This window comes from Phoxinus phoxinus (genome assembly GCF_949152265.1).
Source record: "Phoxinus phoxinus genome assembly, chromosome: 6".
Classification (NCBI taxonomy): Eukaryota; Metazoa; Chordata; class Actinopteri; order Cypriniformes; family Leuciscidae; genus Phoxinus; species Phoxinus phoxinus.
In genome coordinates this window covers 28,402,364-28,419,293 of record NC_136881.1, presented here as the reverse complement: position 1 = coordinate 28,419,293, position 16,930 = coordinate 28,402,364, and the positions used below count along the sequence as shown (strand labels likewise).

Here is a 16,930-nt window from a genome sequence, read left to right as displayed (position 1 = left end):
GCAATCTTGCTTTAATGAGACGCAAGGTTAATGCTGCTGTACGTAACTTTTTTGGGTAAAATTTTCATCCCCCAAAACTTTTTTGAGCAAGTACATAACCACTCAGTGTTCAAAACTTTCTGCTTGCCTTAGCTCGATTCAAAATGGTAAGCTTGGAATAATGTTTTTAATTTCAGTGGTATTGGTGGATTTCCGCAGAAAATTCGATCATGTCTTTGCGTCATTACGTCACATCTGTACACATAAAGAAGGTGTCTCGGTTAGTAGGCTATATTGCGTTTGAGGATGTTGGAGGTGGAGATGTATAGCCTTTTCTCACAGCACATGATATAATTAAACATCAATTTGATGGCGGATCCAGAAAGGTTCAAACGACAATCACCAATGACAACTGGAGATTTACCCATTGTAAAATGCAAAAGACTTCGGACTTCGTAGTGGCTACTGAAAAAAAGAGACTGCCCATGCGAAAACAAGGATAAATATTGGAAGGGCATTAAATGTAGTCACGCAATGCTGATGTTGTTAACATTAATAATTTGAGAAGAAAGTATAATTTGCACGGTTTGACGTGATATGATTAGCAATCGTTAGATTTAATCAGCGTGATTTACTGCAATTCTTTTTTCCCGATAATTGGTTAGAACAAAAGTGGATGTACTTGTTCAGATTACATTTTCCGATAAAATTCTTATGTTGGTCAGTAGAATGTGTGATTCCGAATGAGAGTATCAACACCGGCGCGGTGACTGACAGCCGCACATTCTCATCAAAACATTGGATTGGCCCGCGCTGTGCCGTGCCGATGCACACCCCACGTAAAGTTGATAATTCCGCGAATAACTGCAATTGCAGATTTTCGAACAGAGATGGCAACAAAGAGGGAAAACTACGGGCTGCAGCATTAAGGAGCGGCGTTTATTAGCTCATAATAGCTTGTTATCACATCTCTCAATGCCTCAATTATGAATCTGCAATTTAGAGAAAGTTATCTTCAAAACAAACAAAATAACAGCAAAACTAGTTAAAACACTATGTTATAAAGACTTCTACGGATTTCTAGGAAAGATCTTTATTAAGCTGAAAAAATCAGGATAAGCTCAGTGCATTGTAGAATTGTACTTATCTCTAATGTACCCATCATCCTGTCAAATAGGTCCTTAAAGACCAAGCTCTCATTAGCCTTGTCAGATGTAATTGATTTAATTATTCAGTACTCTTACTTTTAATTCTGCCTGTGTTTGAAACATATTACAGTTATATCAGTAGTACATACTGTATACCGGAAGACCACACAATCCCGAGGGAAGAGGTGTGTGCTGGTCTTTTGTCTCCCTGTGTGTTTTGCCTCAGAGGGACTTTCTGACAGGACGAATGACAGATGCTGGTGGGTCAAGGTCAGGTTGCCTCAAACTATTTTGTGTGAGGACAAAATGAGAGAGAGATCACCCCTTAAAAGACTTGAGAGGAAAGAGAAATGGAAAACCGCAGGGAAAAAAGAAATAGAGAATCGGAGGGTCTGTATAAGAACACTGAGATTCAAAGGTCTCTTTTCTTTCGACAGGAAATCTCTTGGCTGTTGTGTTCGGGGCACTGTATGCTTTATAGACCTCATGCACCAGAGAAACAAGCATGCAGCCATCTTGAGAATTTCGTGTTTGAACTAACGTTTTTGTGTTAGCTCTGTATACAGCTCTGTATACAAATATATATTTATATGGCATTGCTGACGAAGAGTAATTAGCTGGTCAAGTGGATTTACTTATTGTAGAGTTATTGACGAAAGTTGTCATGCATTGTAATGTTTGAAGCAGTTGTCAATGTCAGTAGACCGGGAATATTTTTAAACGAGGGGTTCAATCATAAATCCATAAGATTTTACCTTCCTGCTGTGGAAATAGAAAGCGGTACACAGAACACAACGAACACAGCGCTGAAAAGGGGCGGAGCTACATAAGGTCTATAGGGAGCTACATGTCAGTAATTTTATTCCCTGGACTCCGTTCAAACTCAGTAATTAAATCAATATTTGCTCACAAATGCATATTGATATTGATTGAGTTGACACTTGAGTGTCCAAATAAAAGGTAAAAGACAAATCCAAAGCACTTAGGGAATTAAATATTATTTTGTTTAATTTATGAATAACACTTCCTCTATGCATATTCCTCACTGCAAAAGTATGTTTAGAAAAATTAGAGAAGAAAAATGCAAAAAAAAAGAAGAAAAATGCAAAAAAAATAAAAAATGAATATATATATATATATATATATATATATATATATATATATATATATACGGTATATAGATTAACCAGTTTATATTTGACCAATTTGGGGTCCATGGTTTCTGCATTCTGTTTTTTTTTTACAATATTTCCTGTGTGTAGAGGATTTAAAAAAATAATTATAATAATTATATATATATATATATATATATATATATATATATATATATATATATATATATATATATATATATATATGTATATATATAATGATTATTATTATACATTATATATATAATTATTATTATTATTTTTTATTATTATAATTTTTTAAATCCTCTACATACAGGAAATATTGTAAAAAAAAAAAAAAAAAAAACATAATGTAAAAAACATAATGTAAAAAAAAATAGGAATGTGTAATGCATATGCATTTTTATAAACATGTACCATGTAATTCACGTTGTTTCATTTTTACAGTACTTACATCATGAGCATAAAGTCCAAAAGCTATTAGCATCTACTGAGGTCGGATTGGATTTGTACTTTGTTCTGTTAAATTTCATAATGCTTAAAACCATTTTATATTTTTTGTTTTTACTCTTTTTATTCTCTTTTTGACTATTTATGCGATTAAGTCTGCAAACAAGAACTGTACCACAGCAACCTTTAAAAAGGCTTCTTGCTAAGAAGGCATGGTAAACTCAACTCAGCTGTTGTGTTCATTTAATGCTGCTGTATCTAGGCCAGCAGGGTGCTGAAATGTTGTCAAAATGTCCTATCAGAGCAGACTAATTAAGTAATGTAAACAGAGCTGACAAAATCGTGACTTTTTCGCACAGTGCAGTGATTTAACCCCTGGCTTTAATAGTGCCCCACAATATTTTACATCAAGGGTCACCTTTTTCAGGACCTCTTTTCGAGCGCTCCTTAGTTGGCAGAGCATCATAACAATGATACCCTGAGACATATACAAATATACAATAAATGACCCTCTATCAGCATTAAGAGTGGAACTCTCTTATCACACTTTCCAAATGCTTGAATGTGTAAAAATCATTGCAGTGATACTACAATTATGCATTTTTGGGTATTACAAGTAGAGTAATAGCCAAAGGATGTTGGCTCAGTTTGGCTTGTACAATCAAATTGAATAGATCAATTTTACTATTTGAATGCCTTTTTAGAGTGATTGATTCAAACCGACCTGTATACAATATATTGATCTCATAGCATATCCCTTGCAGGCGCCTCTGATTGGTTGAACACCACTTAAGTGTCCAATTGCCTGTGTTGCATTTTTATAGTAAGGAATCAATAATTCAATATGTTCTATGGCATCTTTCAAGTCATTGACAATCCACAGATTTGCCAGACTGTCACACTGTGAAAATATACTACACTTGCTGTATATGCTGGTACGTGGCAAAATAAGACTGGTGTCTGTGATATAAGCATACTGAATAATAATCAATGCCCCTTTTATTCAAGTATACATTTCTTTGCAAGCTTGCTTTCCCTATAGTTATTGCATAAATGTAATGTAGACTTACAACCCTTGAAATTTACCCAAAGGCCTTTTTTACAATCGTATTACTCATACAACCAGCTCAACCCGGTTTACCTATACCAACAGGTACAGGGGCATGATGCTAAAAATCACATTAGCCATTAACCACAATGACGTTTTACTTTCACCATCGGTTCATTAACACTTCTTTAAATGTGATCTCCAGTGTGACAGGATGGACACAGGGCCTTCTGCATGATTGCTCACACATTTCCATCTCTGTCACACAAGACTTCCTACTCTGTCATGTAGTTCAGCCCACTCATACATTTGCTCAGAGCTGCATGTTCCATCAGTTGAGTCATGAGGGATGTGAAATAACCACATGGCACAGCTTTAGTGATGTCACAGCGGGTTTTCATCCCTGAGCAAATACAGAACAAGCCCGCCACCAGTGAAAGGATTGAGGATCCTTTAGGTTTCCTAAGTATGTAAATTAAGCAATGTACAAAAAAAAAAAAAGATTTTTTTTTCTGTAGTCCTGAACTTTAACTCTCTATTCATCAAATAATCCTACAGAAAATAAATCATGGTTTTCACAAAAATATTAAGCAGCACTACTGTTTTCAAACATTGATAATTAATAATAAATATTTATTGAGCACTGAATCAGCATTTTCGAAAGATTTCTGAAGGACCATTTGACACTAAAGACTAAAGTAATTGCTGAAAATTCAGCCATCACGGGAATAAAATACATTTTAAAATATATTTAAATTATTTACATTACAAATTATTGTAGTTATTTTAAATGGTAAGATTTTGTTTTACAATATTTCTGTTTTTACTGTATTTTTAATCAAATCATGCAATCTTGGTGCGCATACAGTAAAACAGTTCATTAACTTTAATAAATGAAATTGTACAAAATAAAGAAAGAAATAATTTCCAACAATTTATTAGCTCTAACAGTTATGACGCTAACAACGCCAAAAGACCGTGGATTTGATTTCAACATAATGCATAAATGCCTTGAACATCATGCGATGCATCTGAAATTATGAAACTACATGACAGCCACAATGTGGGTTTATGCACACGTTGATGGGAAATGATGACATATGACTTTACATTTCCAACAGTATTAGAAATCATTCACACAATTCATCAAAACCTCATACTAGCAACCTTGAAAACATTACCTTGAGGATATATTCATATCACCAAGCAACAATAATCATGGTATTGTTACATCTGTACATGAAATTAAAATACTTATGTATATATATATTTTTTTATGTATATATATTTTTCCCTATAGTGTGAGAGAGATTATGGTCATTGATCATATATTTGTCTTCATATAGGCCTAAGTGTGTGTATGTACAAGTGTGTGTCACAAGCAGTAGTCATAATAACAAGCTCTGTTTTGTTTCTAGTAGACATTTTTTTCCCCTGAGAGAGATTATGGTCATTGATCATAGATTTGTTTTCATATAGATATTTTGTATAGATTATAGATTTTTTTAACATTTAACATTAACATTAACTGTTAATGCTCATGGTGAGGACACCAATAGCATTATCCTTCCTATCTGCTCTCGCTTTTTTTCTTTGGTTGACATTATGGCTGACAAACCGGGGAGGTAAACGAATTATAGAGCCCATTGATGTTCATGGTACCCTAGCATATTTGATTTTTTTTTTTTTTTTTACTATTTTTATTTAATCATTCATTTTTAAATATAACTTATCCCGATCCCTGAAATAAGATAAATTATGGAAAATATGGGAGAAATTACACTTCTGTGGTTGTCCAATCTGTTTTTACCCCAATCCATTGTATTTTATCAGGGGTGCGTTTCCCGTACAACTACGTAACTCGCTGCTTCACTACCATAGTACGATGCATCGTTGGAGAAATCAACTCGCTAGTCACGACTGTTTCCCGAAACCATGTTGTCGTAAAGTGGTCGGTCAACCACCTTGGTTTATGACGTCACGCACGTGGTGGAGTAATAACTTATTTTAATGAAACTGTTTGAGATCGAATTAACGCTAAATGTTTTTATATAAATTACAGACATGGCATCTGAGGACTATTTCTAATTTATCGCAGTTATTTTGCTTTATTTCCAGATTCAATCATAGGCTCATTCTTGCGTAGCAGAGCACGTTCGCACATGCGCATTCGTCAAAAAACGATGCTTTAAATCTCTTGACAAACTAAAAAACGTAAATGACATTTGATTGTATTCTAAATAAAATATACAGATAGTATGTCAGCTTGCTTATTTGGCTCAAGATAAGGATTTATTAAGTCCACATGTCATGCAAACTAGAAACTATGCTTTTAACCACAGGTCGAGTTGCTGTCGTTCTAACCACACAAGTTTGCGATGCTGTTTGCAAATGTCAGGGTTGCCAACTTTGGGACTTTGGCTGGAGTAAGACTGTAAAATGTCAGTGCGCGCGCAGAGAATTTTTTTGGCAACCTTGATTCTAATTTTATGAATGGAAAATTTTTAATGGAAACGCTTTTTCAAAATGTACAATTCATTTATTGATTGCACTATAAAAAAAATAAAGATAGAGGTGATTAAATAACAAACATGTAAAATAACAACATCAAAACAATAAAACCACAACACGCAAGTTTCACAAATTAGTCCTGTTGGATGCCACAGTGGCAGTTTGGCCTACTTCACAGCCTCTGCAGGAGCTCGTATCTGAAGCAGGGTTTAAGGCGGCTCATTTTCATTGTCATGATTGATAAAAGGGTGCCATCAAGTGACAGTCTGTTCCTGGCGTCAGTCTTGTTTAGGCCAATAACTGAAAAGGTTCGCTCAGCATCTGCATTTGAGTGTGGCAGGCTCAACACAATCTGGGCAACCTTTGGGGAATTTTAAAATGCCGCTTGCCCGATTTGCCAAAATGTAATTTGTACCATGAGCCTATTTGTATTGAACAATTAGCTAGCCCACATAACGCACGTCACACAACGTTTGCAACTATAGTTGAAGTCTGTACTCTCGGCACACAGACTGATTAAGCAAGGCTACGTCTGTAGTGACAAGGCACACCATTTTATTATCTGTATGACCATTTTTTATAATCTTTATTATCTGATGACAATCAATACCTTGATTGTCATCCAAACTTTCAAACGCGCATCAGTGGCTCCGACTCCGAACCTCTGCTCTGAACTCTTTTTTGTATTTTCATTTTTGTATTTTTTATTCCTATGCTCTGAACTCTCTCTGAACTTCTCACACGCAACTGACGTATCAGGTGCAAGGTTTTTAGCAAATCAACGATCAGAGAATACTGCAGTGAGAACGTTGTAGGCAGATGTTACAGCTGTGGGCCTTAAACTCCTCTCCTGTCATTAATATGCTGTGGTCTAGTCTAGTCATCAACAGAAAATTAACGGAATGAGAGGGGAGAAAATGGATTTTGGTGTGACATTTCTTGCGTGTGCGTGAGAGCGTGAGATTGATGCTTAAAAGCGTGAGTGTTTACGCCAGATGCGTGACAGTTGGCAACCCTGGCGAATGTTCGTTGAAACGACGGTTTCGGGAAACAGACTCGTTGAACTACGCTGATAACGACAGAGCTTGCGAACATAGTTGGCTAACAATGCTTTTGGGAAACGCACCCCTGGATGGTTTATTCTGTTGAGTTGTTTCCTGAGCCTGCAGCACATCCCACTTCCGTCATGGGAACTTTAGGTGCTGTCAGGCTCCATGGACTGAATCCTGGTTTTTGTTCATTTCCCTCCCTCTTCCTCCTGTTGTTGTTTCTCTCACCTCTCTTCCTTTCGTCTCTCATGGGCTTTATTCTCAGTTCACCTCAACTACAGTGTTGACAGCTCCAACCACCCAAACTGCAGAGGAGACTAGAAGTGTGTGTGTGAGAGTGAGCAGGTTATATTCCAGAGGGAGCATTTCTGTGTCAAATATACTCTTTAGAAGCAATTACTTGTAGTATATTAATTTAAAATGTGCCTAAACATGTATAGACCAATGTATAGGTTTAAGCAAGCATTCATCATGTGATTCTTTACATTTACATTTAGGTTTACAGATGTTTCATTCAAGTATTGACTTTTTTAAGTGTATTTTTACCCCCCAAGTGCACTCTGGTTAGATAGTAGGACAGTCTGGAATATTACCAAGCAAAAATCTCTGCAGTAGCTTGGAACAAAAGAGACAGAAAAAGTGAAAGCCGGCTCCCTGCTTTTCAGGAAAGACAAGCCTTGCAGAAATTTGTTTTGAGAGAGGAAAAGGCTCAGTTGCAGAGAACAAAAAAAAAAAAAAAAAAATACCCAGACTGCAGCTGAAAGCTCTCAGGCGTTTTAAGTTGCTCTCTACCTTTCATGCGGATTATGTGCATAAAAATAATTATTCCACAACCAGATATGAAACAAATATCTGCTTTTAAATGTACATAAATAGTACACTTTCAGTTTGTGGCATCATGGGTTTGCAATGTGTCCGACAACTTACATCCTCATTTACAATTTTTTTTTTTTAAGACTAAATATGTAAGACCCAAATATAGATTTTTTTTTGTTTTTTAAATCCACTTTTTAAATGTTGTTGTGGGATGCCTCAAATGCAGAAATATATGGATTTTTTTTTTTTTTTTTTTTACAATTTAGTATGTTTTTAGGGAAATTTAGCAATATTGCAACGTTGTGCCAGTTGGGTAGCATAATTTCAGTGATTTCACTCACTGTCTGAACAAATATAAAGAACATCTAAGGGTTCATTTGCAGGGTGTACTGCAAAAATTTTTTTGAGATTGTATTTACAAAAACTGAAAACTTTGGCATGTATGTGATTTAGCTCTGTTCATGATGGTCCCAAAGGTGGTTCTTGTCCTCCAAGAAGAGGTGGACATTGCACTTGCTGCAAAGTTTGAGTCTTTGCATCACTGTGTCTGCAGCGTCCTCTATTTTGTTAATGTCTTCTGACACAAACTTTCGGAAATACTCCAATGGTGTATGAAGGGAGACGGCATCATTAGTGATATCCTGACCTGAAAAATCAATGTTGTGACTGATAAAATCCTTGTTCAGCCAGCAATACCTGTCAGGGGGCATGGTCTGTGTTCTTGAATGACTTGATTTTGTTGGCATGATATCCGCATAATCATCAGATCATTGGGTTGTTTATTTTCCTTCTCCAGTTCACAGTAATCTCCACATTCCTATTCATCATTTGTATCAGAATCCATTTAAAAATCACATTTTTTTTTGGACGGGATCAATTACATCATGTACTTTGTAGATCATGTCTTTCCTGACTGGTGGAAAAAAAACTGGTTATTTTCCATATCCCAATCATACTTACACATTGAAAGAATTCACACAAGACCGCCTGGCTAGCATGATATTGTGCCCTCTACTTATCATGCCAATAGCATTTATAGCTCCCATGTTCCAAAACATTATAACCTGTCCCTCATGCAGCAATCAGATATTTGGTCAAACAAGCAAAGTCCAGAAAAGAACCGGATCGAATCAGTTAAGGTATATTAATATATAAGATACAGATTTCAAATATTGCTACACAAATACAGTACTTTCTAATTCTAAGAGAAAATGTATTCCATAATTCAACTTGAACTTATCATTTAATAATTCAGTTAGGATTAAAACTCAAAATTGTAACAAACAACATTTAAAAACGTGTGAATGATGGACATGGAGCAGGCAAGAAGTAAAATTCACCCATGTTATGTGAAAGGTGCACAGGTAAAATCTAATATGATTAAAGCATTCAAGAGTAGGCTACCTAAATATATGCATGATCTATACATGTTACTAAACACATACTGTATATCTTAGGCATTTTACTTACTTGAATGTTGATTTATTCCAACATGATCTCATGATAGTGCGTATCTTTACCACAAATGTTATTTCTCATACTATTTATACGCCGAAACTATACGCACTGAAAACCCTTGGGTAGGGGTGGGGAGTGCGTGCGTATTACACACCATAAAGTGCGTATCATATGCACACAAAAAACTTTTTTTGCCGAATAAATGGCACGAGAAATAACATTTGTCGTATAGATACTCACTTTCATGAGATCGGGCTGTTTATTCAGTCCAGTAAAACAAGATGCTTCAAGGCAAGTTTGCAGGTTGTGTGAGTTCATGGCCAGGTGAACAGGCCTATTCACAAAATATTCCATCCTATAGCATTCCGAGGCCATAGGACCCATTAGTTGTGTAAATGTGGTCTCAGAGAGAAAGTAGCTTAGTAGCATGAATCCTCATTTATATTTTTTCATGTCAACTTTTTTTCCTGCTAGGCAAGTTCACATGCATCGAGGTACGTTTTCACCTGGAAAGACAGATGGGCTACTACCTGATCCAGATGTACATTCCCAGCCTGCTCATCGTCATCCTCTCATGGGTCTCCTTCTGGATCAACATGGATGCCGCTCCTGCGCGTGTCGCCCTGGGAATCACCACAGTGCTCACGATGACAACTCAGAGCTCTGGATCCAGGACGTCCTTACCTAAGGTCAGAGTGCATAAAGCATCAAAGTAAGAGCCTTGCAACATATTTGTTACAAATATGAACATCACTGATCAGTTAGGGTATACGTTTTTTTCAGCACTTCAAAGCATCTCTTTTCCTGCCGTTCATTCTCAGTTATCATTTATTAATGCAGTCCACAGTAGAATGTGTAAATGCGTCCATGTGTGAAAGCAGGCGTGCAGTGTGTATTGCATATTAAAAATTCATAAATGCTACATTGAGTTATGTAACACAATTAAAGATTCCAGAAAATAGTCTTTTTCACCCGGCAGAGAGAAAATTATCTCTGATGCATATGGTGATGAGGACAATAGTCAAATGGGTCCCGGTTTTGTTCAATAATAAAACGACTTGGCTGTAATGCAGGCTGTAATGGGAAAGCCAAAGGCTAAATAGGGTCTCTGAGAACAACTGTTTTTGTGTGTTTCTGACATGCAGGTGTCCTATGTGAAAGCTATTGATATCTGGATGGCTGTGTGCTTGCTCTTTGTATTTTCTGCCCTTTTGGAGTATGCTGCAGTCAACTTTGTTTCACGGCAACACAAGGAACTCTTACGATTCCGACGGAGAAGGAAGAAGTCTGTAAAGGTATGGACTGAGCTGAATCGTAACAGGCAATCTGTCACAAAATTGTGCAAAACACAACTGATTAATGTGAACCCACATTTATGATAAGATGTAAATTGCTTCCCTGTGTTTTGAAGGTATGTGACAATACAGAGTTCTCACCTTTCATGTCGATGTGGACACATACAATTCGAAACTCAAATGTAAATTATTTTTATTTATTATCCATAGAAATTCATGAGAAATTTGGAAGCAAGTGTTTATGAGTGCTGATGATGGCACACTGAGTCTGTTTGTCAAAAACAGCACGACTGAGAGTCTGATATTACTTGTATAAAAAAGGAAGTTTTATATTGAGCAACTAACATTTTAGACACACTGTTTTGATTTACTTTGATCTTGCTCCGTCAATGAAAATAGTTCCAGTCAAATCCACGGTAGAATCGTTGCTGATGCTGTCGTTGTCGTTTGTTCTTAAATTGTTCTGTGTTAGAACAAATCGATTGGATGAATGATTCAATGACTCACTCAAAATAGACAGTTATTTGTGAGTGGTTTTGAATGAGGCGGTTGAATATATGATTAAATAGCTCATCAATCATTGAATGACATTTTCTGGATTCGTAACCTGTAGAAAGAGTCACTGACAAATACCCACCAATGCACATACTGACATACTGTCTGAAATACCCCAACAAATATAAATTGAACAAACAATAAAAAGTTCCTGTTCTGTTGATGTTATTTTGACACTACAGTCACAGCTCAGCCAATCAGATTTGAGGACCAAAACGAATTGCTTTATAAATAAATTAAAATATAACTGATATTACAGAAACAGCTTTTATGTTTATTTTTGCTCTGCCGAAGAAAAATATTTCCACAAGAAGCAGCACTCTGTCTTGGACTGCTCTAGATGTAGCCTATTGGGGGTTTAAAGATACAATAAAAATATATATAATAATAATTCTTGGAAATATCAGTGGCAAACACACCTTTTGTCAAGTTAGATTAATGGTAATAAAGGTAATTTATGACAATTCACCTTATAAGAAGATTATCTGTAGCATATTATACGTCTAAAAACAGAATCCAATAGAGTACCATTCAAAGCACCGACGTGAATTTGAAAATCCTATGGGAAGGATTTTGCCCTGTATGAGGAGAAACTGTCACTGAACTTGAACTAGACAGTAACTGAAGCAGATGATCGGGAGACTGACAGAATTTCTGTGCCTTTTAAACTCCGCTCAGATAAATACTAAATGCACAGCCAAACACAGTTTAACTGGTTGAATTTGTATGTTCTGGAAGGCATGTTGAGTTGATCTGATGCTACTGGGACTATGATGTTGAGTTTGACTGAGCAACATGTAAGGTCACATTAACAACAGTCTATCATTGATAATGTTATTTATTATATAGCATATAGTAAAAAAAAAAAAAAAAATGTTATTTGCATCTCTTAGTTAAAATAAGCATCTGGAATTACATTTGTTTACACTTGTATTACAGAAAAAAACACATTGTTAATCCTACACATATGCAACACTGCCCCCTAGAGGACAGAAGTATTCAGTGCATTTTTATGGCATATATAGCAACTATATATAGCCTACAATCATATTTCAAGCAAAGGCTAAATCCTGCTGAACAGTACAAAGGTCACATTGCCATTTTTTTTTTGTCTGTTTATATGTTGTCTTATTGAGTGTATTAATATTGCATGTGGGCAGGGGTGTTACCCCTGGCACTATGGAGCTGGAAGATTATTGATATGAAGCTTAGACAGTGGAATATTCTGGCAATTTTCATAAAGAGAAAAAAATTGGTACAAAGGGCATTAAGTTTAAATGACATTATAAAATGCATGTGCAAGCAGTCCAGGCGCAGCCACAATATTGGATGCTGCAATTTACCGATGAAAATTTTTTTTTTTTTTAAGAATACACATTTTTCATGCAATTTCATTATTTTACAGTACATGCCTGAAATAGTTATTTTTGAATGCCTCTTACTGGTTAATATTTTTATTTATTTTTCAATTATGGACCTCGCATGATATCCTGCATGTGGTGAGCCATTATATTTTATTAGTTTGCATGCTTTGTGTTTCTTTCTCTCTTTCGATCCCCCTGCTGTGCTGAAAGACTTTCGATCAAACATTTGATGAGGAGCTTACCGAGTCATTGCGTAGTATCAATGGCTTGCGCAGTGCCGAGCCTGTTTACGGATCAATGGGCCAACTCGACGAATCCAATGACTGGGTAAAGAGAGAGCGCACAGCACTTCATCTCTGTCCCTTCGGTTGACTGATGAGATCATGATACAGTCACTCCTCTTCATCCCCTTCTTCCTCATGTTCTTTCAGTGTCCAGTCCTCATGAAACAGCATGTCACATCATTTTACCATTTAGTACTAGTGATCATAATGTTAACTAAATAGCCACTTGAGTCTTTTATAATGATAATGGATTCATTTGATTGCATCTTTTTTTCCATTTTTGGAACCTTACTTGAGGTTCAATTTGTTAAATTGGATAATACATTTGGTATCATGAACTAACTTTGGATATTATTTTTAGAGCATTTATGTAAGTTAATGTTAATTTCTACAGTATATGTAATCATATAATGTTAACAGGCTAAATATATGTCTAACGAACACGAATTAACTATACAATGGTAAATTTATAAATTAACTGTTACGCTGTTTTTAATAAATAAAACAGTCAATTTAGAGCATGACATAATAAATGATATTCTTAAGAAAAAACTAAATTTGAATCTAACATCTGGAGATTCCCCCAATGTGTTTCTTTTAAGATAATATACAGAACAATTCAAAATGTCAAGGTCAATAATATTTGTATTGAGCAAGGACGCATTAAACTGACTAGAAGTGGCAGTAAATACATTTTTAATGATTTGTATTTCAAATGAATGCTGTTCTTTTGAACTTTATATTCATCAAAGAATCCAGAAAACAAACAAAAAAATATCACGTTCCACAAAAATATTAAGCAGCCCAACACTGATGATACTAATAAAAAAATGCTGAGCACTAAATCAGCATATTAGAATTATGTCTGATCATGTGACACTGAAGACTGGAAATTTAGCTTTGCCATCACATTTGAATTTTAACAAAATGTAAAATATATTAAAATAAAAAATGGTTATTTTAAACTGTACTCATATTTCACAGTATTACTATTTTTGATTAAATGAATGCAGTTGTGGTGAGCACAATAGACTTATTTCAGAAATAAATATATATATATATATATATATATATATATTTGATAAATATATATATATATATATATATATATTTATTTATTTCTGAAATAAGTCTATTGTGCTCACCACAACTGCATTCATTTAATCAAACAATAGTATATCACTTTATTAAACCATCGGGACAGAATAACAATGAATGCAAGCATCAACTAAATAGACAAATTAAGATAAATGTCCAGTATCACTGAAATAATGACTTAACATTTAAAGTGTTACGAACATCTCTTAAAACCAAAACAGAGTTTCAAAACTAATTTACTGTTCACATTATTATCCAAATTCCCAATGAGGGAAGCACCAGGTTTTGTGAATGTAGGACTACTAGAGTATTTATTGCTTCTCTCTTTGTATCCTTTCCTATTGCTAAGGAGGAGGATGTACGGGAGAGCCGGTTGAGCTTTCCCAACGCAGGGAAAGACGGGGCTGTGCCCAAAGCCGCTAACAATGCGGCCCCAACACCCTCTACCCCAGCCCTTGCTGCCAGTAAGAGTCATGAGGAGATGAGAAAACTCTTCATCGACCGAGCCAAGAAGATCGACACTGTGTCCCGTGCCGGATTCCCACTGGCTTTCTTGTTTTTCAATATTTTCTATTGGGTTCTGTACAAAATCCTACGCCACGAGGATGTGCACAAGCAATAGATGGAACATGGCGTGATGCAGCTTGGGAAGCACTGTAAGTAACACAGTAAAGCTGCATCCATAAACACTGATGCTCCTGTTCCTGCCATGATCTATGCTGAATTCTGAAAATGACTATGAAAAACTGTGATGTCAAGGACCAGTGGTTACTTTCAATAGTTTGTTTGTGTTGTGCACCCATTCAAGGACACTGCGCTCGCTCACTATGCAATGGATAGGCAACCGTAAGGCCTCTGACACACTCGTCCTTTAACAAACTACAACAAAAGTGGACAGAACTTCCTCACACCTGTTTAAAACACAGGAGCACAGTCCGACACCGATTACAGCCCCTTTAGAGACAGATGTGTGTGTCTTGCACTGGTTTTGTCAACTCTGTTGTCTTACAGCTTTACTGCCAATGTTCTGTGTGGTATTTTTGATACACAGCTATTGAAAAATGGCAAGTATATATCAGAGTGAAAGAGTATTATACAAATTTACAAACACAATATAATCTTAATCTTGATGATTTTATAAGGAAGTGTTGAATTGCTTTTATTAGCATTTGGTCAGCGTATTGTACCCTTGATCATTTTGTCCTGACCTGATTGTTGACCAGCTCTAGAAACCAGCATCCAGGCCAAAAAACATTCTGAGCTAAATCTCAAGAATGACCCTGAACCAGCAGAGAAGTCTATTCTGTTTACAGCTATGAACACCGTAACATTTCTTCAAGAAAACACATTTCCAAACCGTTAATGGGTAGCGTACTGTCATAGACTAATTGAAACCATTCTACAAGTCCAACTGAAGTTTTTTTCCTCAAACAAAAGCATTGTTGTTCGAAAACCATTGCAAATCACTTCAAGCTAATGATGCCACTGCAAAATAATGCGGCTGGGAGTGAATTCTGTCAGACATGTGTTGCAAATTCGTGAATGGAGAAAAGAGGTGGGCTGGAGTCTCAGCCAATGTGTTTTCTGAGAATACTCAAATAAAAGTGCAAAAAAAATGTCTCGTAATTAATAAAATAAAATAAAAATTGAGTGGTTTTAAACTAATTTAATTGCATGAATGCAGATTATATGGCAATTGGTTTTGAATAGGAGCTATTAAATTATACTAAAAGAGAGATCCATATTCAATTCTGCTTCTAATTATATTTTAATTATCCATAGAGTACTGAAAATGTGTTTGAAACAATATTATCAATATTGCACTGAAATTCAGAATTGTCTGTTCACTTATATGTTCTTTGAATACTGTTCAAAACCGTTAAAATACTGGGACCAGACTTTATTAAAACTTTTTTATTTGTTTGTTTTGTTTTGTCATGCTGATGATGATGATGATAATTGTATTTCATTTTCTTTGAAAATAAAAGTAATCTGCTGGAAAACTGTGCCATACAAATAATCAAAGCATATCTAGTCTCACACATTCCTAAGAGAAAATAGAGCTGTGATGTTCTGTTTTGAACACCATCTGACATCAGCATCTGGCACACACACATTCATCATGGAATGGATAAAGGAAGTTCATAGACATTTACAGTATAATGCAAGAGCAGTTGTAATTTATTTTGTACATATTAATGTATTAAATGTTATGCATGAACTTAAGTCTGTTGTACTGCATTTTTTTTTTATGTGAATCTGACCTGTCAGTCCAAATGTTCTCGCTGCTATCAAAAGAGAGTTGGTTACAGGTGAGACGCATATGTTCTTCCGTGTAGTACATCTGCAAATATAGGCTTCTGGTCACACTCTACTTTACAGTGTCCACATATAGCCTATAGCTATAAGTCAACAAAAAAACAAAAAAAAAGAAATGCCACACAAAACAGTTTAAACTTTTAACATGAACACTGTAATGTAAAGTGTAAAGTTCTTTTTTTTTTAGGTTTTACTGAGGTGCCCTCTGAGAAAGACTGAAACATAAAGATGTTTATAAAAGAATCCTTGGTCTCTCGTTCATTTAGGTGCGTTCATTTTCTCACTTTACGTGTGTGTACTTGTACTGGATTCGACTGCTGCGGGCATTAATGAGCTATACAAACCTGTTAGTATAATCAACTGTTGGGGGTAAATTACAGTTTGTAAAACGACACCTGGCCGTCTGTTTACTGTAGTACTGCA

General features: G+C 35.6%; 1 protein-coding gene across 2 annotated transcripts in view; it reads left to right on the top strand.

Annotated features, from left to right (window-relative positions):
* The window catches only part of glra3 (glycine receptor, alpha 3), a 58,237-nt gene extending 41,494 nt beyond the window's left edge, over positions 1 to 16,743 (top strand). Inside the window, exons 7-10 of one of the 2 annotated variants that reach the window (XM_079615016.1) lie at positions 10,067 to 10,281; positions 10,738 to 10,887; positions 13,017 to 13,133; positions 14,538 to 16,743. In XM_079615016.1, coding sequence (XP_079471142.1) covers positions 10,067 to 10,281; positions 10,738 to 10,887; positions 13,017 to 13,133; positions 14,538 to 14,810 — 755 coding nt within the window. In that variant the 3' untranslated portion in view covers positions 14,811 to 16,743. The remainder of the gene's footprint in view (positions 1 to 10,066; positions 10,282 to 10,737; positions 10,888 to 13,016; positions 13,134 to 14,537) is intronic. The other variant, XM_079615017.1, reaches the window with a different exon arrangement.
* Positions 16,744 to 16,930: the final 187 nt, after the last annotated feature.